General features: G+C 34.0%; 1 protein-coding gene across 1 annotated transcript; it reads left to right on the top strand.

Annotated features, from left to right (window-relative positions):
* Positions 1-18,999: 18,999 nt before the first annotated feature.
* LOC140863018 (acetolactate synthase 1, chloroplastic) lies at positions 19,000-21,406 on the top strand. Its single transcript, XM_073266098.1, has one exon. The coding sequence runs from the start codon at positions 19,087-19,089 to the stop codon at positions 21,061-21,063; it is 1,977 nt and encodes a 658-aa protein (XP_073122199.1). The 5' UTR covers positions 19,000-19,086; the 3' UTR covers positions 21,064-21,406.
* Positions 21,407-27,472: the final 6,066 nt, after the last annotated feature.

Raw genomic sequence — 27,472 nt, 5'->3', positions numbered from 1 at the left:
TCCGATCTTGACATGGATATCCATCTATCGTTGTCATATCTGACTCGAAAATAATGTTCATCAAACCTTGGCATTAGAATCAATTCATATCTCATATCATATCAAAATCAAAATCAAAGATCCAGTACCTGTGATGGATCGACAATAACATAAGTTCTAACTCAAGAACAAGTAATAAACAAGTATGTGATTTGTTCGGGATAACTCAAGAATCATCATTCTCGAGTATCGAATCCCTGACTCTCGATATCATCTTATACCTTTCAATCTTGGTTTTCAAGCTCTTCAATCTTCACCAAAAGTCTGCTCAAGTTCATCATCTCAAGTTCATCATCTAATCTTCAAGGTAGAGTAACTTAAACTTTGAGCTATTCGATATCGTTTCCCAAAAGCTAAAGTCTCGAGTCCGAATTGCTTCTTTACAAATCTGAAATATAGCATATCAAGCTATTTATATCAGCTAAAAACTCACATAAAAATCTGCTCAATCACATCTCAAACTTCAAGGTAAAACTAGTTACAAACTTTGCTCAATTCTTGGCCGATTCGAAATTTAGCTTCTCGAACTCGAAACATTCAAATACAATCTGATATGAAGTGTAAATATGCTGCATATATCAGCAAGAAACTCCTATCTAACTCAGCTCAAGCAATCTAAACTCAAACTTGATCAAAATCTTGAACCGACAGCATAATGATATAAAATCGGTAACCAAAACAATATCGAACTCGAATATCAATTTCATATGAGAATATATCACATAAAATCAGCAAGAATATATCCAAAATATCAGTATATCAGATGTACAAGGGTTTGAATTAATGCTGGAAATCATAACAATTGTAAACGGCATCCAATCTTTGAACTGATTTTGATATAACACTATATAGAAACTCGGGAACAATTATTCCTAATCAATTCTGATTTCTCCAACTTCCAAATCATGCTGGAAAGAAGATAAAACTTACTTCAAATCGAAACTCTCGTTGCAAGGATTCCGGAACTATGCTCGGTTCTGAAATCGGACGAACGGAACAAAAGATATCGACTTTGGAAGATTAAGTTTAGCTTCAAAAATCTGATCTCTCGATTTTGGCTGTTGTAATCTGATATAATTCATCCATTCTACCTAATTATATACAACTCACACGTGTGATTTCCCACTTGCAAGGGAAATTTCACTTTGGCCCCTAAACTGGTGCATAATTGCAAATCAATCCCCGTACAAGTGATTTAATTCAATTTCAATCCAAAATAATTTTAAAATATTAGAATTTAATTATAAACTCTAAATATTCTCAAATTAAATATTCTCAAATTAAAATTAATTAATTTTGGATCTTATCGCATTTTAGTCCTTGAAATTCTCAATATTTTAAATTTGATCCTTGCTCGGATTTCACCATCTCATTAAATCCTCTTTCATTCTCGGAACTCGGAATTTAATTCTTAAATTCCATAAATATTCAATTCAAATATTTTCATATTGTAATTTAAGAATCTCGAAATTTAAATCTCAAAATCCGTAAATTCTCAAATTAAATATTTCCAGCTCGGAAATTAAATCTCTAATTTTCATAAATTATCCAATTGATATTTTCCCAAACTCGAAATTTAAATATCAATTCCATAATTAATAACTTAATCTTTCAGAGCCTTACATTTCCTCCCCTCTAAGGAATGATTTCGTCCTCGAAATCACATTCAATCGGTATATCAAATGTTATAAACTGAATGACTATCTGAAGTAATTCTCACTTCAATCATCTATCTCAGACTTCTTTTATCACCTCATAATCTCTTTCCAGTTTATTTCTTCCTTCTGTGTCTATTTTCTGTTGTACTTTTGCTCAGTCAAGGATTTATCACGTAGTCGATTTAGCTCAGAATCATATCAGACTCTGGCTTGACTGATTAAAATACATAGGAAGAACATCATTGATACTTCCTTAACTTAGACACATAGAACATATTTGATCTTCTTGAGCTGAAGTACAATCAATTCTGTTAATGGAATTCTCAACTCTGGCTAATATCGTAAACAGTGTAATTCATCTTTGATGATGACGTATTTCTTTTGCTATATTGTTCTGCAAAAAACATATATCAAGTCTATATTGTCATCATACTCACAACTTAAAGATCAGTATCCATTCTTCATTTCAGTGTTGTGTGTTATAAATATATTTTCTGATATCTTTTCTTCTTCAATTTGATGTTCTCTTCTGTAATCATATTTATGTCATACTTCCGTACTCACTAACTGATTTCACATTTGAACTGTTCCTTTCTGAATCACAAACAGTATCAATTATTCAGACTAGCTCAAAGGCTGATTGACTTCATCTGAATACAGTTCACAGATAAAAATTTAGCTGATGTTCTTCAGCTGACACACTAAGATCAAGGATCATGTCTCATTTATCAAACAATGCATACTAGATAATGTATACATCAATGAGGTAAATTATCATCTCCGGACTAATACTCATGAGAATCCATTATCAGATCGTTTTTGGAATCTCTTTCAAAAGGAAACGATGCTTCAGAACAAACATTTCTCGCTGAACATTCTGTTTCAGCTTTAAAATCATTAATTTCTCAACTTTATCTAATATGTTCTGTTCGTAATCTTTACAATGCAGTCTTCACATTCTGTATTTTTCTCAAACCATATCGGGTCTGATAGTTGATAATTCAAAAATTCTATCTCAATACAAAGAATTTTTTATTTTCTTCTCATTTCATAATTAAAATCATCATCTCTATATTTCTCAGATAGCTGTCACAGGAATTATCATCATTAAGTGACAAAATCAATCAAATAGTATCAAATCGGATTATATAATTCTGAGCATTTCCTCAAAACTTTGGATAGTCATATCAGACAATCCATTGGTCAAGGATGGTATAATGCAATCACATTCAACCAAACACTCAGAATTCAGAAAATCAGTGCCACAATCTATCAAATAAACCTATAGTATCAATCTCAACCATAGATTGCAATCAATTCCTGAAATCTCATAACATCAGTATCTTCTTCACAGCTAGCTATTCATATCTATATCACATCTATTACATCACATTCTTGAATTTGTCGAAATATACTTTACTTCAAATCTCAAGCTCATGAAGATTCGAGTAATTGGAAACAAAAAATCTTTCGAATAGTTGCTCATATTTCGACTCGATAGTTGCTCATCTGTTCCATAGATTATCTGATCTCTTCTTTTCTACTTCATTTATTGTCAATTGAAGTATTGTAAAGTCAATTCTATCATATCTGTTTTCATTTTCTTTCATCAATACTGATTTCCCAGTCATTCATATACATTGGAGACACTTGAATAGATATTAATTCTGTGGTAATGCGCTTTTTCAGAATCTGATATTCCATATCTAAAATATCGAGCAAAATCCAACGATTCATCACTTCAATTCCATTCATTCTGATCCGTTGTCTTATCTCACATCGTAATTTAGCATTATCAATCAAATTCTAATCGTTTGATCTCATATCAATGTTGTTTTAAGCTTAAAGCTGATATTCATCAAACACTCAAATCGAGTAATGCTATCAGTCTCTATCAGTTACGAGCGAATCATATCACGATATATGGAATCAATATATCCAACTAGATGAAAGATAGCATGACAATGACCAATGAAAATCGATTCGAAATCAAGAATCAGATAGCGTCAAAGGACATTGATCAAAGTCGGATCGTAAAATCAAATAAATTCTAGACAACAATCTTTGCTAAGTGAAAACAACTCACTTGCATTTCAAACCTCATGGTGAACAAATCAAATTAAGGTTTGATAAATCAAAGAATACGAGCCAAAGAAAAATAATCACATCGGTGATCCAAGTCCATATCACTACTATTCCCCATATACCCCAAATCAAGGTTGATAGCGTGGCTTTACGATGAGATATCTACACACACTAATCAAATAGAACACCGTCCTTAGGCATATTTAGATAGTACAACAGGAGCTCTAGATCACCAGAAAGGATTCCAATTGAAGGATTCAATTATTCAAAGTTTACTTCATTTCATATCAACGTCCAAAAATAGGATTTATTAATCTATACTGAATAGCAAGAATATTCAAAATTAAGATCATGCAATTCATCAATGAGTCAATAGCATGCGAATCAAGAAGTGCATGCATCAAATATCGTCAAATAATTATAGGAAGGCTCAACTGTAACTGAATTCGCTATTGTTCTTCACATCAATCGTCACCACTTAAGCTAGGGACATAAAAATTCATTTTCTTATTCTCGAGAAGTAGAGAAGAAACATGTCAGATTCATTCTCCCATTTCATTCACTATCTCTGTGAGTCATTTCAGTTAATACATGTTCATGTAAAACTCAATCTTAGCATCCGTCATGTAAAAGCAATATCACATCATTCAGTACATTTCAAGATTTTCAACTAGCTTTCACCTGGTTTGCTTACTAACATCACTTCTCAAGATTCAATCAACTTAACATAATCAACTCATCTCAGAGCTAAGTAGCTAAACAAAATCCGTATCTTCATCATCATACTGCTACAAGCATCTAGCGTAATCCCAAGGACATCGTAAATTCAATGCCTTACCTGGGTATATCTCAATGTTGAGCAAGAGGAATAAGTCGATTCACCTATTCAGGATAAAATGTTGCAAATCACTAGCTTTGGTCTCCGAGTGTTTTACACATCATTCCAAAGCCTACAACTTATACCTGAATTAATCAATTCAGAAGAATAGAAATTCCATTCAAAGCTGGCGGAGTCTTACCATATCTTGCAGAGTCTTACCATATCTTGCAGTGCTATAAATCTCTGACATTCTCCATACCGAGGAGTTATCATTATTTTGCTAGAGATTTGAGGTTTTCTGACAAAATCAAGTTAAGTGTTGCTAATCAGCAAAATACTAAATCTTACCTCAATCCCAGCTTAATAAATTCTCGAAGCTGATAGAGCAACTCCCTCGATATAGGATGGTCTCCTTTTCATCTCAATCTCATGACAGCAATAGCCAAAAAGGCTCTTCCGCTTTTAATTCAGGTTTATGGCGATGCGTCATCATTTTCATGAGCTGAACATGCAGTCAATCTCAGACAAATATCCACAATCTGTATGCCCTAGTCAAGGTATACATCACCTAATCAGATTCTAAAATTCATAATCATTCATTGTATTGCCTGACATCATCACGTATCTGTTCTTAAGAGTGTTCAGCCAACAGAGCAATTCAACAAGAGCTAAGTTCAATTTACCATTTCTCAATTCCACTAGCTCCTACGCTGACTAATAAATGCAGTTATCTTCGTAGTCCAAAATCACACTTGCTTTATTCTCATATAGCAAATTTATCAAATTTATCAACTCTATATTATGATCAACCTCATAGTCCTCTCCTCATCAGCTTACCTCTGATCAAGACTCGATTCTGATATCTGAAGACAAATACACGTGCTTCCACTCGATTCAGAGATTCAGGTAAGCATGTAAGGTCAAAGAATTCAAGTACACCTGCTTCCAATCACTTCAGATATTCAGGTAGCATGTGATAGTTCAATATTAAAACATGTTATTCAACTAAAACACAGTATCATGTGATAAGTCCATAATACGAAAGCATGTACCATACTAGCAATTAAAGCATGAAATTCAACATGTAATTAAATCATCTCATGCTAGTATACAATTAATCAAGGAAGAAAACTCGATCTACCCCACTCACTAATCGTCTATCTTAGTCCAAAATTTTCTCGCTCTGATACCACCTATTGTGGGGCCTCGGTTTGCTAATCAAATCTAGGGGCAATTAATCACTAACATGATTACTTAACAAATGATCAAAGATAAATAGAACAACAATTTTTTTTTCAAACATGGGTGCGCTCGATCGGTCAAAAACCGCCGATCGAGCGCCCCTGTTTTTCATCAAAACAGTAGGCCAAATTCGGGGCTGCGCGCGGTATGCATAAATCAGCGGCTTGGGCGCTGCCTGGCCAGAAACATGCCCTGTTCTTCTACAGCAAAACTTGATCCTTCAACTCTTTTCAATTCATGGTTTATCATGTTTAAATCATGCATTGATCTATACAAGAATTCTTATCATAATTCCAATCATTTGTTACATCTAACAAGTAACTTAAAGTACATCAAAAGTACTACAAAAAGCAATAAGTAACAAGTGTTCTTCACTAATCAATTCATACGCCTTCTACCATATTTGGCAAGATCTAAACTCTACGTTTCTGCTACAAACCCGAGACACCACATGCTAAAACTCTCTCCCGAGCTATCATTGTCGTCTCTGACTAGCTCCTGCCCCACCTGATGTCATGCACACATACAAAACAAGACAACAGCCGGATAAACTCTAGTGAGAATATAATTCCCAGTATAAAAGACATATACATGCGTTAAAACATAAACATGTCAACTCTAACCATTTCAATTCAAGGATAGAGTAATATAACACATATATCAATTCGAAACATATCACTCAAGACTTCAAATCAATACTTCAAATCATACTTCAAATCAAAAGATTTATACAGCGCGCTATCAAGAATTGATTCATATCAAATCACTGCCATCAAGATTCGTATCCGATCTTGACATGGATATTCATCTATCGTCGTCATATCTTACTCGAAAATAAGGTTCATCAAACCTTGGCATTAGAATCAATTTATATCTCGTATCATATCAAAATCAAAATCAAAGATCCACTACCTATGATGGATCGACAATAACATAAGTTTTAACTCAAGAACAAGTAAATAAACAAGTATGTGATGTGTTCGGGATAACTCAAGAATCATCATTCTCGAGTATCGAATCCCTGACTCTCGATGTCATCTTATACCTTTCAGTATCGGTTTTCAAGCTCTTCAATCTTCACCAAAAGTCTGCTCAAGCTCATCATCTCAAGTTCATCATCTAATCTTCAAGGTAGAGTAACTTCAACCTTGAGCTATTCGATCTCGTTTCCCAAAAGATAAAGTCTGGAGTCCGAATCGCTTCTTTAAAAATCTGAAATATAGCATATCAAGCTATTTATATCAGCTAAGAACTCACATAAAAATCTGTTCAATCACATCTCAAACTTCAAGGCAAAACTAGTTACAAACTTTGATCAATTCTTGGCCGATTCGAAATTTAGCTTCTCGAACTCGAAACATTCAAATACAATCTGATATGAAGTGTAAATATGCTGCATATATCAGCAAGAAACTCCTATTTAACTCAGCTCAAGGAATCTAAACTCAAACTTGATAAAAATCTTGAACCGACGGCATAACGATATAAAATCGGTAACCGGAACAATATCGAACTCGAATATCAATCTCATATCAGCATATATCACATAAAACCAAAAATAATATATCAAAAATATCAGTATATCAGATGTATAAGGGTTTGAATTAATGCTGGAAATCATAACAATTGTAAACAACATCCAATCTTCGAACCGATTTTGATATAACACTATATAGAAACTCAAGAACAATGATTCCTAATCAATTATGATTTCTCCAACTTCCAAAACATGCTGGAAAGAAGATAAAGCTTACTCCAAATCGAAGCTCTCGTTGCAAGGATTTCGGAACTATGCTCGGTTCTGAAACATAGTTCCGAAATCGGACGAACGGATCAAAAAATATCGACATTGGAATACTAAGTTTAGCTTCAAAAATCTGATCTCTCGATTTTGGCTGTTGTAATCTGATATAATTCATCCATCCTACCTATTTATATACAACTCACACGTGTGATTTCCCACTTGCAAGGGAAATTGCACTTTGGCCCCTAAACTTGTGCATAATTGCAAATCAGTCCCCGGACAAGCGATTTAATTCAATTTCAATCCAAAATAATTTAAAAATATTAGAATTTAATTATAAACTCTAAATATTCTCAAATTAAATATTTTTGGATTAAAATTAATTAATTTTGGATCTTATCTCATTTTAGTCCTTGAACTTCTCAATATTTGCAAATTGATCCTTGCTCGGATTTCACCATCTCATTAAATCCTCTTTCATTCTTGGACTCGGAATTTAATTCTTAAATTTCATAAATATTCAATTCAAATATTTCCATATTTTAATTTAAGAATCCCGAAATTTAAATCTCAAAATCAATAAATTCTCAAATTAAATATTTTCAGCTCAAAAATTAAATCTCTAATTTTCATAAATTATCCAATTGATATTTTTCCAAATTCGAAATTTAAATCTCAATTCCATAATTAATAACTTAATCTTTCATGGCCTTACAATTATAAACTTTAGAAATTGTAAAATATAATATTTAGAAATTTATTATCTTAATTAGTAAGATGAAACTTATGAAATCAACTATTAAAAAGGCATGTCTGATCATGTTGTTTGACATAACACATGAACAATAAGAGTACAAATGCTTCATAATTCAGCATAAATTGTTTACTTACCGGGATAAAATTTTAGGCCACCAAGACCAACTTTTCCAAGAGAAAATAAATTAGGATCAAATTGTTCCGGATTCGGAATCATTCCATATTATTTTGGAACAATCTCGAATATTTAAGGCATAACAAAGAAACAATTGGGTATGAGATAAACTCATTCTCTGCACACAAACACACACACACACACACACACATATAAAGATGTTATGATTTTGTGCATAACACATATTATAATGTTTATAATATGTTTTCATTGTCGTAAGAATTGTCGTCAAACTACATTGGTATTGGTCATATAATATCATGTGCACTACGATGACAATGTAGAAGATGAACGCATTGTTCATTAATGAATGAGATCACATATGGTGATATTATTCATTGTAAAATTTCATAACTAGATGTTTATCCGCGGAGATTAGAGAAGAAAGTGTTTTATGAACAGTCTGAAAATTTCTTGAGATCTTTAAAAAACTTCATATCAATATCTCTTTCGCCGATGCTTTCCTACAAATGTCGAACTATGCCAATTTCTTGAAAGATGTAATGTCTAGGAAGTGGAAATTGGAGGAGCTCGAGAAAGTGAACCTGACTGAGGAATGTAGTGTTATCCTTCAAAAGAAGATACCACATAAACTAAAAGATCCAGGGAGTTTTACGATTCATTGCACTATTGGTTCTTCTCATTTTAATGAAGCACTTTGTGATTTAAGAACTAGCATTAATTTATTGCCTTTGTACAATGAATATATGTGATCTAATTCAATAATGAACAATACATTCATCTTGTACATTTACCAAATTAGTGTACAGATATTATATGACCAACACCAAAGTAATTTGATGACAATTCATATGACAATGAAAACTTATTATAAACATTATAATATGTGTTATGCACAAAATCTTAACATCTTCGAATGTGTGTGTGGAGAATAAGTCTCTCTCATACTCAATTGTTTCTTTGTTTATATCGTAAATGTTTGAGATTATTCTAAATTAATACAGAATGATTTTGAATCCGGGATAATTTGATCTTAATTTATTTTTACTTAGCAAGATTGGTCTTGGTGGCCTAAAATTTTATCCCGATAATTAGAACAATTTATGCTGATTTAGGCCACATTTGTACTATTTTTGTTCACGTGTTGTGCCAAACACCATGATCGACATGCTCTTTTAATAGTAAAGTTCAAATATAAGCTTAATCTTACTAATCAAGCTAATCAATGTCTAAATATTATATTTAAAATTTTTAAAAGTTTGTAATGGCATCTAGTTATACAATTGTAATCATTGTGTAATGAATAACATCACCATATGTGATCTAATTGAACAATGAACAATGCATTAATCTTCTATATTTGCCAAGGTAGTGCATATCATATTATATGACTAACATCAATGTAATTTGACGATAATTCATACGACAATAAAAACTTATTATAAACATTATAATATGGGTTATGCATAAATCATAACATATTTGTTTGTATGTGTGTGCGTGTGCGTGCGTTCGTAGAATGAGTCTATCTTATACTCAATTGTTTCTTTGTTTATGTCGTAAATATTCGAGATCGTTCCAAATTACTATGAAATTATTTTGAATCCGGGACAATTTGTCTTAATTTATTTTTACGTTGCAAGGTTGGTCTTGGTGGCCTAAAATATTATCCCAATAAGTAGAACAATTTAAGATGAATTAAGTCGTATTTGTACTCTTATTGTTCATGTGTTGTTCCAAGCATCATGATCAGACATGCTCTTTTAATATTGGAGTTCAAATATATGTGTTGTCTAATAAATTGGACTAATCGATGCCTAAATATCGTATTCGGAAATTTTTTAAGTTCATAATTACATTTACTTGTACAATTGTAGACATTGGACAATGAATGATATCAACACATCTGTTTTCATTCAACAATGAACAATACATTGATCTTCTACATTTGTCAAAGTAGCACACATGATAATATTAATATAATTGTGTGTAGACATTGGATAATGAATGATATCACTACATGTGACCTCACTCAAAGTCTTTCACTTTCACGTTGAAATTGAGCACAAATTCGTTTAACCATTTTTATCTCATCCATTTGTTCTTTCACATTTTTTTTCGAGTTTACAAGTATCATAAGTGCCTTCTTGTTGCTTCAAATCCGTCATACAAACTACAATAATATGTAATTAATAAAGTCTGAATTTTTTTTAAAAAAATATAATAAAATATGGACGTTGTCTGAATTACTATCATTTTTAAAAATATATAAAATATTAACATTATCATTTATCACACCATCAAATATACAATAAACAAAAACAAGAACAAAAAGATCAAATTTGGGAACAATATAATAATAATCGAGCACTATATCAAAATTTATGACCTTTAAGTAATCATTCAGGCAGTTCAAAATTTGATCAAATACAACCATGAAATACATTAATCTCTGGATCTCTGACAGTACCATCATAATCAATCTTAGCCTTCTTTATATGTGTCATGAATATCATGCCTCGCCAGCTTCTTGTCTTTCCACACTTTGTGGTAGTTTAACTCTACCCTATAATCTATTTGCAAGTTGTTCTGAATAGTAGAAGGATGATAAGAGATCTCACACCTCAATTTTTATTTCACCACATTCGCGAACTAATATGTATTTGCTCTACGATGTCATCTGCTATATAGCTTGTTTTCAACGCATGTATCCAATTTGTGATCTTTAGTTGAGTGTCTTCCTCACGAACCCTTATCAGTTTAATATAAATTAAAAATATCAATAAGATCAAACTGTAATTATAAAATCTCATATACAAAGAACATAATGTAAATAATATTATTACTAAAACATTGATCAATATACAAAACAATAATATTAAAAAATAATTTCAATCTTAATAGATGTAACATAGACCATGATCAAAACCAAAATATGAAGACACACACATATTACCTCTAAAAATTAAAAAAAAATGTTGAGATGTTCATGTTTGCTCTCTGATCTCAATTTGTTCATTGTGAGTTCATTCACATATAAAGATGAATTATAATAAGGACATTATCGTTATCATTTAGAACCATGAACATCTTATGATGTGGTGTTATGTATTGCATACTCATGAATTCCGGAGAATTTTTTGCACGTTTTTTGTCGAGACTCACAAATATATCCATCAAATACACCCACTATAGATTGAGAAAACAAATATATGTTATTGTATTCATAACAACAAAAAGTGAAAGGTTGTAAGAACCACTTCCAGATTTTATTTTCAACATAATCAATAAAAACATAGCATGCATTCAGTACAATAAGATCAAAAATAAAGATCATGACTTTATTCATATCTCATTCCGCAACAAAAAAAAATCAAAAATCATATTTTTATGTATCAGGTTCGAATACTATAAAGACTATCTATATAATCTTTATAATCAGTACTAAACTATAAAAATTGGCAATGAAATCGTTATAATCAAGAACAATAACGAATTTCAGATAATCAATCTATAATTGGTTGAGATGGATCATAACCCACTAAGATACGTAAAACCTAAATTTTGGCCATCAAATATGTATAATTCAATTGATGTATGAAACTTCACTGCACAATAAACACAAACCTCAAAGAATCACTCAATTGAAAAAGATTAAAAAAAGAAAATCATCAAGATGAAATTGATCTAAAAATTTTCTTAATTTTCCAGAAAAAAAAAATCATACCTTGAAGTTGTTGTTTCGATGACTGTTCTTCACAAAGATTTTTAAAATCCGACAGTTCGTCACTGTAAACTCCTTTCGCCTCATTTTTTGGCACCAAAATTCGACTTAAATGTACAAATACTTGCTAGTTTAGCTCTTAAGGATCAAGTAGAATGAGGTTGGGGAGACGGAATATTGAAGGTGAGAGAATTGTTATTAAAATATTATTTATTGTTCAAGTGGGCATTAATGTGTTCCATACTTTTTGAGGGCAATTTCATAGTTTATCTCAAATGGGGAGTTTAAACACATAACAATATTTTGTCAGGGAGTTGCAACAAATCAATTCTGGCGCGGGGGCTGAGAGCAAATCTCAAGTTTCTATTAGGGATTTATTGATCATTTCCCCTGTGTACTTGATCAATGCACTTAATTTCATCTAATTAATAGCAAAACGAAGTTAATATTTTTTTTTAGAAAAAAAAAAAAAAAAAAAAAACCTTACCCTTTTATCTAGGTATAAAGTTACATGGAAGTGGCTATAAATACTTAATTAGTCGAGTAAACTGATGTAATGTAATTAATTTAATATCAATATATATCTTCTATTTTATAATAGTTAAGAGACACATAATAACTACTATCTTGACGAAACCAACTTTTATTTTCGATTTTACTCTCTCATCCCATTTATATCCACTATCCTACTAAACATTTCACTCACTCGAGAAGTTCTATGCTAGCAGATGGATATTGTCCATTTGCCTAAATCAATGATTCTCAGACGATCTGCATATCAAATCAATTGATCTGAAGATCAATTTGGACCATTGATATGTCCTTGGGGTAGCAACCCCAACGGCAGCATAAAACTTCCCCACTCACTCCATGTACTCACAAAAAAATACAAATAAAAAAAATTTCTATTTTACACACGTATAAGCGTGTGAATTTTTTTTACTAGTAAATATAATGAGTCTAGGTACTAGATATATCAGTGATAACGAAATTAATTAGGAATTGAACTCTAAAACAATTCATTATGAAAAATAATAAAACGAAATTCAAAGTCATGCAACTAATTAAGCAATGTTTGTAATATTATAATACTAATAGAAAATTCTAAACACTAAGAAGGTGTTTGGTTACACAATCAATGAAAAAAATTATTTTTTATAAAATTTAGGCGTTTGTAAATGACAGTTTTTTTTAAAAAAAAAAAACACTTATTTAAGTGCAAATAATTTTTGTTAAAAAGTAAAAAATTTTGGTTTTTTTGCTTCTGCCTCTCTGTGTATTTAAAAAATCATTTTTCAATATTTATCCAAAATCTGAAACCCGGCCCTTTCAGCATTTTTTTTAATTTAATAAAAACACTTTTAAAAAATAGACTTATTTAAGTGTTTTTTTAAGCTAATGTTTTTGTATCCAAACTAAATGCAATCGATTCACTATTGGTAATTAAATAAACTTGTGATCTTTATATTAGTGAAATTGAACTTGGTTTATATGACTTATTCAATATTAATAGTTAATTAATAAATCTAGGTGATAAATATTAGTGTTACCCAGGCCCAAAACTATTTATAAAGATAGAGATCGATGGAATACCACTCAATTAATTATGTAAAATCTATACTATATTATATATAAATTTGACATCTTTTAGTATCATGTTTGTCTATTTTTTATTCATTGTGAAATTTATCCCGATCTGATTTAACATTTATTATTATTTAAAAATTTATTATCGTAAATTTATCGTTATAGAGTTAAAATAAATCAAAATCATTTAAAGATAATCTATATAATTTTTTAAAAGCTTTTACTTTTTTTCTTTCTTTTTTTTTGACATCACGTGCCGAACTAGTTTTAAGCGGAATTTGGAGATGAACCTAATTCAAAACACGAGCTACGTACCCTTGAATAATAACAAACTCACCATACATAAATGATAATTTATTCAAATGTTTAGTTAATTTTGTAAAAAATAATGTTGACAATTTATTATCAACAAGAGATTTATTAATTTAAAATTCTGTTCGATTCATTTTATTTTTATAACTCAGATATCTGAGCTTTTGTTCGATTTATTAATCTGAAAGAGTCGATTCATGCTCATTTTTTAGTTTGACACCTGATAATATTTTTTTTGTTAATGGCGTGGGTCGTGGGAACCCGCAAGAGGTCGTCGCTAATTTTCGGTAGCACTGATTTGAGTAGTGTTTGGTAGAGCTTCTAAAAGGTGTTTTTTAGTTTCTAACTGCATATAAGTGTTTTTGAGTATTTGTAAATGCTAAATTCTGCTTTAACTTCTATAACTTTTACCCAAAAGTAAGAAGCTAAAATTTGATATTTTTTTTACTTTTGTTTTTTTTTTGTTTAACACACAAAATTACAAGTTGACACTTATATCATTAATAAACTTATTATATTACATATGCTTTTATTTTTTAAAAAAAATATTTTTTAATTATACATTATTATTACACGCATTTTTTTAAAAAATATTTTTTAAAATTTTACATTATTATTACAAGAATTTATTTAAATATATATATATATATATATATTGCATTTTCATAAATTTTTGAACATATTTTGTATATTTATAGAAATTTTTTCATTTTTTTTATTTTTATTAATCTTATTTATTTTTTCAAGTATTCATGTTATAAAAAATAAAATATTTTTGATACAAAATATATGATGTAATAATAATATATAAACTCATTTTTTATAATGTGAATATCAAAAATTAAATAATCAAATAAGAGTATGGTTGTCATTTAATTAAAAAATTAAGTTTGGAAACAATTATTCTCCAAACACTAAACTTTAGCTTGTATTAGCTTGCAACTTCTATTTCCAAACACTTCATACTTTAGCTTCTCACCAACTTCAAAATAATATCTATTGGAATCATTTTTAAATAGTAGAAACTCTACAAAACACTCCCTTAATCTCTTAACTAACATAATAGCATGCAACCTGCTAAAATTATTTTTCTTAAATTATTACAAAATAGAAACTTATATTCGATCATTTATATTTTTATATGATCAATAATGGTATGTTTTCGTATCGAATATATGAGTAATTTCCGCCGGCTCAAATTCAGTTCGAAATTAAACAATTTAACGAGAGGAGTATGCATTGAACGTGTACATATAAATTTTGTTGAATAAAATATAATGAGGGATTAGTCGATCTAAGTAATATCAATGCGCCTAACTTGGAATAATGGTGGCTGCCTCTATGATCTTCGAATACAATTCACAAAGACATCTTCAAATATTTGGATTTTTTGTTTTTAGATTGATATGTGATATTAGGGAAAATTACACACACAAAAAAATCTCATAATTAACTGGATTTTTTTTTCTTGTTATTAGTCAATTCACGTTCTAATACTTACCATGCAATTTTTTAAAAAAAAAATTTACTAACGAGACACTAAGAGAATGTTTGAAAGTATGCTTTTGTAGAAGTGGTTGAATTTATAAATTATAAAAAGTTAAAAAAATCAAAAGTTGGTAGTGTTTGAAAACAAATGTGAAAATTTAAAAATCAAAGTTGGGTAGTGTTTGATAAATAAGTTATTAGAGTGATTTTGACATTGACATTTTTATTAGAATCACTTTTGGAGAATCATAATCACCATATGACTAGATTTTAGATTTCAATTAAGTTAAGCATAAACTAACACATAATTTGTGTTTAAAAAACACACAAAAGTGATTTTTTAAAGCCAAAATCTAAGAATAATTTTTTAGTGATTGCAAACATTCTCTAAAAAATTGTTAAAAGCAAAATTCAATTTAGTTGACTAATATGATGAATTGATCGATTCAATGACAAAATATTTTTAAAAAATATGCATATTACAAAACTAAAAATATTATTATCCTCTTACTATTATTAAAACGGGAACTTACTCTCGGTGATTTCGAATTTTGTATGGTTGATAATTTATGTTATTGTGTCAAACATATTTTTACATTTTTGTGTGACTCAACTTTGGTTCAAAATTAAAATAATGGACGGAGTAGGCTTCCACATATATAAATAAATAAATAAAATCTTGTTAAATGTACGGGTATTAAATATATGTAGTGTTTGGCTGCATTTGATTATCTTCGCCTCATGAGTCATGACCTAGGTGACTACATGCTAGGAGTCGTGTTAATACAATGGAGTCGATAGCTCACACTAGGTCGTGTTAATAAAATGGAGTCCGATATCTTACATTGGTGAGATATAATCTATTTTGGGTGTAATCATCATGATTTTTGCTTTTGAAATCACCTAAAAGACCTCATACAAATGAAAATACAATTCATTTATTAAATCATGATCATTTTTTTATCTACCAATATGGGACTTTGGTTGATAACCCAATAATTCTTCCCTCAAACGAAGTCCTACCGTTATTCACATGATCTGGACCTCCCTCACTCCGTCTCCAATCGAGTCCACTCAACTTCAATGTGTTGAGAAATGCGCCTTACATGAATTACCCATGAGCATTACCCATCGAAAACTTATCACTTGTTAACCAAGGAAATCCGGATATCTTCATAATAGTATGATATTGTCCACTTTGAGTATAATCCTCATGGTTTTGCTTTTGGAATCATCCAAAAGACCTCGTACCAATAGAGATGTCATATCATTTATTAACTCATGATCATTTTTTTGATCTACTAATGTGGGACTTTGGTTGACAACCCAACAAGTCGAAATGAATTATGCTATATAATTTTAAGAAAAGCATTAGAAGAGAGCAATATATGTATTTATGATATGAGTCGAGTCGATCTATATTTACATTAAAAATTCGAATTTTTGTTATAATAAGTAATGTTTTATGGTCGGGACGAAAATATGACTCATAAAATTGATCAATAAAACGATCTAATAAGAGTTTTTTGCGTAAAATAAAATATTCATATTGTTGTTTACTGGTTGGTTTGCTTGAATTTCAACATGAACTTTAAAATTAAAGAATTTTTTTTACTCCAAATAAGATTTAAATTCAAGTTCACTTAGCTTGATTCTCAGGACTTAGGAGTAATATAATATTTAAAATTTTATTTTAAAAATTGTTGGAGCCACTGCTCAAACAGGCAAACTTGTTTTGATTTAAAATAGTATAATACAATTAATAAGCATTATAGTTCAAATAAGTATTTAAAAGAATTGGATGTGTCTTACAGCTGATGCTATCTCACATCCTTTCGAGATCAGTCGTACTGTTCCATACCTTGTCCTTATAAGAGACAATATTAACCGTTAAGGTCTGGTGTCGTTCTCTTATAAATAACCCATCCAACCATATCAAACAACGCATTGTCATCAGTTTGACACACTGAAAATTCACAGGAGATCACTCATCACAGTACTATTCTCACCTATGCATAAGTAGCTATAATATGCAACTCCCAACCTATACCGTCTCAATATCTACTTGGTTCCGTCCACAGAGACATAGACGAGTTGGTAAGGTCCGAGGTGACGTGGAAAGAAATTTCTCAGCATTGCGGATTCGATTATCGTGTGAAACATATTCTCTACTGAAATATTGTGGGGTATGTTTTGGGGGTTGACCATGTTGCTTCCTTCCTCAGGTCCCGATCGCTCGTGCACATCCCTCGATTTAACCTCCTCATAAGCCAATAAACCTCTAACTCATGTGAAATAAAATCTCCTTCGAGGTTAACCCTTTTAAATATCTACTTGGTTCCAAATAGGGATGACAATTTCCTCCGAATCTAATGGGGAATCCGATATCCGACCCGAACGGAGGAGGGTATGGAGACATTTTTTGGACCCGATTAAATAAATGGGTAAATGGGTATGGGGATCTCGTAAATGGGGATAGAGAAGGATGTAGTGGTATCCTACCCATATCCGATTTTATATATATATATATATATATATATATATATATATATATATATATATATATATATATAGTTTCTTTCAGGTGCCCACCTACCATGCCTACTACCATGCCCACCAATGATGTGACATTATTCTATTGGACCTACAATTTATCACATCTTTATCACATCCAATAGAATAGTGCCACATCATTGGTGGGCATGGTAGGGGGCATTTGAAAGAAACTCTATATATATATAAACACACACATACACACAACATACATACATACACATATTAATTTATATTGAATAAATGCTAATTTAATTTTTTTGTTGAATTATGTTAGTTGGATGAAATAATGAAAACTATTAATATAAAGCTAATGCTATTTTTTAGAAGTTTTATTTTTTATATAAATCTTTGATGTAAATTTTCTTCGGCGTTTTATTTTTTTATTGTCTTAAAAATTTTGATATAAAAATCTAGTAAATAAGTATAGTTTTATCAAAATAATTAAAATTTTTAAAAAAAATTATTTATGGAGTATATACAGTAAATGGGTATATGAGTAGAGTATGGATATCCGATCATCTGACGGGTATGTGGATGAAGATGAAATTAAATATCCGATGGATATGAATATGGATATGAGGATGAATTTAATAAATGAGTATAAGGATGAAAACACAATATCCTACCCATATCCGACCCATTGTCATTACTAATACCAAATACACCGCATAAAGTAGCTATAATATGCAACTCCCAACCTCGTGATGGCCAATTAGCTATGGTATATTAAATTTGATAGCAACCATAGTGGAGTCACTTTCTGCATTTTAAAAATGAAATAATAACAAAAGTAATAAAATTATATTAACATAATTTCCACCACTCAATTTTATGCTATAAAACAATATATACGTGCTTCTCTTTACTTCTCTACCCATACAACCCTAGTAATACAAAAACAGCTGCCATCGCCGCCGCCGTGCTCCTCCACCGTCTATAATGGCGGCACCTGCCCCGACTTCCTCCTCCTACGCCGTGTGTAACCACTCTAAATTCTCGTCGTCTTCCAATTCGCCCAAGCTTCTTTCCCGATATGCCATCCGTTTCCCCATTAATACCCAGAAGGCAGCCGCATTTGTTTCCCGTCGCTGGGGGCTTCAAATCTCTAACGTTTTATCTTCTCCGGACAGAGACACCCGTCAAGAAGAAGCCTTTATCTCTCGATTTGCGCCTGACGAGCCGAGAAAGGGATGCGACATACTCGTGGAGGCGCTGGAACGAGAAGGCGTCACCGACGTGTTTGCCTACCCGGGTGGCGCGTCGATGGAGATTCATCAGGCGCTCACGCGCTCCAAGACCATCAGGAATGTCCTTCCCCGCCACGAGCAGGGTGGTGTCTTCGCCGCCGAGGGGTATGCACGCGCCTCCGGGCTTCCTGGCGTCTGCATCGCCACCTCTGGCCCTGGTGCCACCAATTTGGTTTCCGGCTTGGCTGATGCCCTCCTGGATAGTGTCCCGATGGTGGCCATCACAGGGCAAGTTCCCCGCCGCATGATTGGTACTGATGCTTTCCAAGAAACCCCCATCGTCGAGGTAACTCGGTCCATTACCAAGCACAATTATCTCGTGTTGGATGTTGATGATATACCCAGAATTGTGAAAGAAGCATTTTTCATTGCGCGGTCCGGCCGCCCTGGTCCGGTATTGATTGATGTTCCTAAGGATATTCAACAGCAAATGACGGTTCCGAATTGGGGACAGCCAATGAGTTTGACTGGTTACTTGTCTAGGTTACCTAAGCCACCTAGTGAGATGTTGTTAGAGCAGATAATTAGGTTGATATCCGAGTCTAAAAGGCCGGTTCTTTATGTGGGTGGTGGGTGTTTGAATTCGAGCGAGGAGTTGAGGCGGTTTGTGGAGCTCACAGGAATTCCTGTCGCGAGTACTCTGATGGGACTTGGTTCCTATCCTGGCTCGGATGAGGAATTGGCATTGCAAATGCTGGGAATGCATGGTACTGTTTATGCAAACTACGCCGTGGACAAGAGCGATTTGCTACTTGCTTTTGGGGTTCGGTTTGATGATCGTGTGACTGGTAAGTTGGAGGCGTTTGCTAGTCGAGCTAAAATCGTTCACATTGATATTGATTCGGCTGAGATCGGTAAGAACAAGCAACCACATGTTTCCCTTTGTGCGGATATTAAATTGGCTCTCAAGGGTTTGAATTGGATATTGGAGGAGAAAGGGAAAGTGGGTAAGGTTAATCTTGATTTTTCTTCGTGGAGGGAGGAACTAAAAGAGCAGAAGATGAAGCATCCCTTGAGTTATAAGACATTTGGTGATGCCATTCCTCCTCAATACGCAATCCAGATTCTTGATGAACTGACAGGTGGAAATGCAATCATTAGCACTGGTGTTGGACAGCATCAGATGTGGGCTGCACAACATTACAAGTACAACAGGCCTCGGCAATGGCTGACTTCTGGTGGCTTGGGGGCTATGGGTTTTGGACTTCCAGCAGCCATTGGAGCTGCCGTTGCAAGACCAGATGCTGTCGTTGTGGACATTGATGGTGACGGGAGTTTCATAATGAACGTTCAGGAGCTGGCCACCATACGAGTGGAGAACCTTCCAATCAAGATCATGTTACTAAACAATCAGCATTTGGGAATGGTGGTCCAGTGGGAAGACCGCTTCTACAAGTCTAATCGGGCACATACATATCTTGGAAATCCTGCGAAAGAGAGAGAGATTTTTCCAGACATGCTCAAGTTTGCAGAGGCATGTGATATACCCGGGGCTCGTGTGTCAAACAAGGACGATCTAAGGGCAGCAATTCAAAAGATGTTGGATACCCCTGGACCGTACTTATTGGATGTAATTGTACCTCACCAAGAACATGTCTTGCCCATGATCCCGAGTGGAGGTGCATTTAAAGACGTGATCACCGAGGGCGATGGAAGGACTAAATATTAATGCTATAAGTAGCAGGGCTGGATATGGATGCTTTGTAGTGGAGTAGAGGTGGTAGTAGAAAGAGATATGGGCAATATAAGTTTCGGCTCTTGAGTTAGTCATATTCTATGTTTTAGTCTTGTAAGATGAGTATGTTGTTATTTATGGTTGTTGGGTGTTTTGTGGATCCCCTTATGTTTCAACTGATGTTGAATAATACCTCGGTGTTGATGAACTCTTCCTATGGATTAGGTGCTTCTGCGGATGCATCTATGAGTCGTGATTATCAATACCACCTCTCTTGTTTGGTTCTTTATGTTCTGTAATGTAATTATATGATTGAATAAATCCCTTTCAGTTTGTATTTCCTTTGTACTTGTGACATTTTAAGGTGAAAACTTGAAAAGAACGATGAGCTCTAAATGAACAAACATTGATAATTGGCGCAGGTGAATTTCAGGAAAAGGATAATCGACTTCATCAATTCTTCTTGGAAGGCCTTTATTCCACGGTTTAAAAAATTTACAGCATGCTTGGTATGAGCAAACATTGTTAAAGGGGTTTCCTCGCCTGAGACTGCGAAGATTCTATGTAAATGGATTTTTTTTCCCCATTCCAAGTTTAGTTCTCGTCTTGAGCTCTCGAGTTCTCTTATTTGCTCTATTTTTTATTGAGTCAATTCGGGTTCGATTTGTCGTTTCAACCCACACCGTCAATAAAAAAGGTCGGGTTAGGTTGTGCTTTTGATAACCTATTTGAAGGTGGGTTTAAACCCAAACCGCCACTAAAAAAGGTCGGGTAAGGTCGTGCTTTCGACGACCTGGTTGAAGGTGGGTCGAAACGGACCTCCTGTCACATATATGTTTTTTTTTTTACAATTTTTAATTTTAAAATTACATTATAATTAATATTTTTATAATTTATTTATTAATTGTGATTGACAAGCTTTAAAGATTATATGATTTATAATAATTTATGAATAATTGATTAATTTTGAAAATTTATATTATAATTTTTAGTGCACGGTTTGTTTAATTTTTTTGGAATATTTTTTAATTTTTGGCAGTTGGCCTACCCAATTGGTAACCTTTTGGGTTGGATCGGGATACGGTTTGGTGGGGTTTTCCCAAACTGCAAAGGTAATATATAAACAAATTAAAAGCAAGAATCAAGATACCATTACTACATGAGATCACGTAAACAACTCACCGACTCTCCCGATCGAGGTGGTGCTACGTATCTCCATCCTCTAAACTTTGGTGCGACTATAAGGAGTATGCTAGCACTAGGTGAAACGGCTACACCCAGGCCACTCACAATATAGCCCCAAAAACGTCTAACATAAAAGGGTCGTCCTGCCCGCTGAAATCAAGGATTCTTAGCTCAAGATGAATGCAATGCAAACATAACTCAATCAACTAAATTCAAGTAAAAACAAATAACATGCAAGTATGTGATTCTTCGGAACACTCGAATCAAGTCGGATTCGAGTCACTCGTTCCATTCCAATCTAAGTCATCTTATACCTCTTTCAAACGTCGATGCTCCAACCTGGAAACAACAACAATTCCTCAATCAAGATTTAATCAAACTTCCTCAATCGATAATAAGAAAGTCGATATTATACCGGCTACAATCTTCAAAGCGATTTAACTCCTGAAATCTCACAACTCAACGGCCTTCGAACGAATCTGTACGGAGGCAAGAGAAGATCAACAACGACGATCAAACTCAATAGCCAAATATCATCAATTCAAAACGGAGACTTGGCTCAAACAATTCAAACCGATTGACAAAACAAAACTCAAACCGGCGGCATAACGACTGTATTCTGATCAAATCGGAAACGCAGACAGCATAATATCAATCCAAACAACTCACACCAATCAACATTCAACCATAACAATCCAATTCCAACAAATCATAAAAACTCAACTTTCAAAAATCCCTTCAAAAATCATAACAAATCCGAACGACGCTCTATTTCGAAATCGACAGAGAATAAACGATCAGAACTCTGCCAAGAACAACATACTCGAATCTCGAACGATTCTAACAACATCCGAAAAATAGAATGAACCTTATCGTAGAAAAACTTACGATAGAACGAAGCTCTCGCAGCCGTGATCGCTAATCTGCCTTCAGAAATAAATTCTAACGGACGGATCGAGCTCGGGAGGAAATCTGGAAGCTCGAAGAACTTGGGAGGTGCTTCAATGGAGGGAGACGTGAAGGAGGAGGAGGATGAAGTGAAAAAGAGAGTCAAAGCTTGCTTAAATATCTAACAAAGTCCAAAATTGCGTTTTAGTCCCTGAAAATTCTGAAATTTGCAAAAAGGACCCTGATCAAAATCAAGTCGGCTCTTGAACTCTGGAATCTCCGATTATCTCAAATAAGGTCAATTAAGATAAAATCGGGGCGTTACAATTCTCCCCCTCTAAGAAAAGATTTCGTCATTGAAATCAAACACTGTTCCAACGCGAACTGTGTTTCTCAAGTTACTCCTTCAAGTCCGTCAATCAAAAGTCGACTCCTTTTCGTCAGAAAATCTTTCTAAGCTCAGTTACAATCAAATCATCTCTGGTTCCAACTCAAGGCATAACATCTAATGTTCTACTCGTCTGACCTGGCTGTCCGTCGTTCTGAGGATATCGAACTGAAAAAGTTGCAATCAGACAACAAAATCTCATCGAAGTCTATGCCGAAAGAACGAGTGCATCAAGGATCTCTGTCTAAACTGACAGACTTCAGCAAATCATGCAATCTGACAAAATTTCTGACAGAAATCTAACATCTGATCATGTCTGGGAATCATTTTGTAGGGAAAACACGGCAGATTCATCAATCGATCAATCATAAGAGATAGTAGATAAAATAAGAACAAAGCTTTCGGCTCCAAAACATCCGCTGTTGCATACAATTCTTCAGATAAAGATTCGCAGTCAGAAATCTCATACAATCTAATCATCTTCTCTGCCTCCAAGTCAGTTCCGTCTGCCAAAACAAATACTTCAACTCTTAATATTAGAAAAGATCGCGGAAATTTCCTCATAAGACAATAGATAACAGATCTTCTAATCAATAAGATCGCTGCGAGCTCAAAGTCCAGATTCAGACATGGAGTCTCGAGCGTCTTCAGTTGTCTCAATGTCTAGACTAGAGCGCGATTCCTCTGAATAAGAATACATCCCAAAATCTCGATAAGAAGAGAGCGCTGATCGACATAAATTCCATCATCAAATCATACAATCGAAGAAGACCATTCGATCCAAAAAGAATTCAGACATCGAAGAATAACATACAACTGCTTGGTACCAACATCTGCTATACGATTCTCAAAAGCTCTGAAAGATCAGTACAATTCTCATTCCAAAAAGATAAGAAATCAACGATAAGAATTCCTAGTCTCAACTAATTCTTCTGAAAGATCCGGTTAATAGAAATTTAACAACACTGCAGGAGTGTTCGTCAATTCGAACGATTCAACAAATGTTTAGAGGCACGTTAAACATAAAACAGATTCTTCAATAAGAAGGCAAGAGACTCGCCAGTATCTAACAGTCCAATAAGAATGGAAAACCAAAATCAAACGTTACCTGATCTGTCAAAATCAGATGCAGCCTGAGTCTGCGGATCTCAGACAGAGCAAAAACTCGTGCATGCTGTCTGGGAGGCTGGTTTGCATACTGATTACCTTCCTGCTTATTCTGCTGCTGAGGTTGGAATGAGTGGACAGTAGGTGCTTGCTGCTGAGGCTGAGCTGTCTGTCTTGAAGAACTTCCACTCTGAGCTTGCTCAGGGACACGCTGAGGACACGCTCTGTCAAAGTGCCCCGCCTGGTTACAAATATAGAAGCTTCCAAAAATACCTCTACACTGATCACTGGAGTGACGACCTCCGCAGTTGGCACAAGACATGCCTGACTGACCCGAACTCTGTCCCGCCCCGAACTGCCTCGAGCCACTAGAGCTCGAAGAACTGCTTCCGTGCTTCTTAAACTGCTTCCCTTTCGAGATATAGTAATCTTTCTTATTACCTCCACTGCTACCACCTTCAGAACTCGGCGGTTGATTCTGAAATTGAAAAGATTGATTCTGGAAATGATATGGTTGGTTCTGGTATTGAGAAGATTGTGCCTGAAACTGTCCTTGCCGCTGCTGAGGCACAAACTGACCTCCTCTCTGTCTCCACAAACCTGCTTCAGCTCCTTTTGCATGATTCATTGCATCCGCAAAATTATCTGGCCTAGCAGTGTTTACCAGCGTGAAGATGTCAGGGTTCAGATCATTAATGAACTGGTCGACTTTTGCTTCTTCGTTGTCGGCAATGTGCGATGCAAAACGCAACAAGCTGTCAAACTTGGCTACGTACTCCTCAATGTTCAAGTTCTCTTGCCTCAGATTGGCAAACTCTGCTCCCTTGTCCTTTCGGTACAACACTGGGAAAAATCGCTTATAAAACTCAGACTTAAACAGATTCCAGTTAATAATTGTACCTCGGTTCTCCATGGATCTCTTCGTCGTGATCCACCAGTTCTTAGCAACACCACGAAGCTGATGAATGACCAACCTGGTTCTGCGGTCATCAGAATAGTCAAGGGAATCGAACAACTGATCAACGTCATCCAAACAACTCTCGCAGTCAACTGGATTTTCTGTACCCAACAACAAGGGTGGATTAAACGACTGAAACCTCTTCAGCAAGGTTTCCATTGGCGTCGCTGTGACATCCAATTGATAAACTTCAGTACTAGCTTGCTCAGTCGCAGGAGTAACTGGCGGTGGGTTCCTGTTAATAACTCACCGAGGACTCATCTGATAATCAAAGGTTAGGACACAAGATATCTCAATCGCTGCAATCGGTGCCCTTGCAACCTCTCAGAATTTGGATACCGGTCGATAACAGAAACAGTTATATCTCAAGTAGATCATGCTTTATAAATTTAAATCACATAATCATGTAACTCAAATAATTCTCAACAATAAAGCATGCTCGCATGGTATTTAAATAAATCAATTTAAATAACTCAATCACATGCGAGAATTCAATTTATGCGGACTCGATCTACCCCGCTCACTTCTAAATTCTGTCCAGGAATCTTATCGCTCTGATACCACTTAATGTGAGACCTCGGTTCTAAAAATCTAATCTCGGATTAAATAACAATTTAGCATACAAGATCCAAGACTTAAAAGCAAGCAAAACAAAAAAATTTTTTTAAAAAAAGTGCTCCACTCGATCGACTAAATCATGCCGATCGAGCGAGCCAAAAAGTTCTCATTTTCTGCCCGGGTAAAACCAGCTCCGCTCGATCGGTAATATTCAACCGATCGAGCGGGCACTCATTTTCAAAAAAATAGAAACAGGGCTGCAACTCCACCGCTCGATCGGTCAACTTCTACCGATCGAGCGGCCACTTCTGCACATAAAATCAGAAGGAATTCTAGTTCAATAATCCATTTCCAAAACAATCCAACAATGCATAAATCATTCATAATTCATCCAAACATCATACAAGCTTCAATACAAGGTAGTTCTAGAGTTATACAATTTCCAACTAGTAGAACATGCTTTCGTCTAGCTTATTCAATACGAAACATAACGAGTACGAATCCAATCTAAGTTCGATTACAAAATCAACTTCTACAATAACAAGATCTCACTCTATCAACTCGACCACCTATCCATGCGATCTCTGACTCGATCCTGCCCCACCTGTTGCCAAGCACACATACAAAGACAAGACAACATCCGGATAATCCGGTGAGAATAATATTCTCAGTAAAAGAGACTAGCATGCAATATCAAATAAGCATCTCAAAACGAAATACATCAACTTCCAGATACTCAAATATCAACCATGCAAATTCAAGACAAATCAAAATGAAATGCATGTCTTTAAAACTCTGGGATTATCAAGTCTGGATAATCACAACATTGCTGCTTTTGCTTTTGGGATCCCGAGAATGAGATCACGTAAACAACTCACCAACTCTCCCGATCAAGGTGGTGCTCCGTATCTCCATCCTCTAGACTTTGGTGCGACTATAAGGAGTATGCTAGCACTAGGTGAAACGGCTACACCCAGGCCACTCACAATATAGCCCCCAAAACGTCTAACATAAAAGGTCCTTCCTGCCCGCTGAAATCAAGGATTCTTAGCTCAAGATGAATGCAATGCAAAATAACTCAATCAACTAAATTCAAGTAAAAGCAAATAACATGCAAGTATGTGATTCTTCGGAACACTCGAATCAAGTCGGATTCGAGTCACTCGTTCCATTTCAATCTAAGTCATCTTATACCTCTTTCAAACGTAGATGCTTCAACCTGGAAACAACAACAATTCCTCAATCAAGATTCAATCAAACTTCCTCAATCGATAATAAGAAAGTCGATACTATACCGACTACAATCTTCAAAGCGATTC

The sequence above is a fragment of the Henckelia pumila genome, chromosome 4, assembly GCF_033568475.1.
Source record: "Henckelia pumila isolate YLH828 chromosome 4, ASM3356847v2, whole genome shotgun sequence".
NCBI classification, from domain to species: Eukaryota; Viridiplantae; Streptophyta; class Magnoliopsida; order Lamiales; family Gesneriaceae; genus Henckelia; species Henckelia pumila.
Note: the sequence above shows the minus strand (reverse complement) of the source record. Positions and strands in the feature narration are given on the sequence as shown.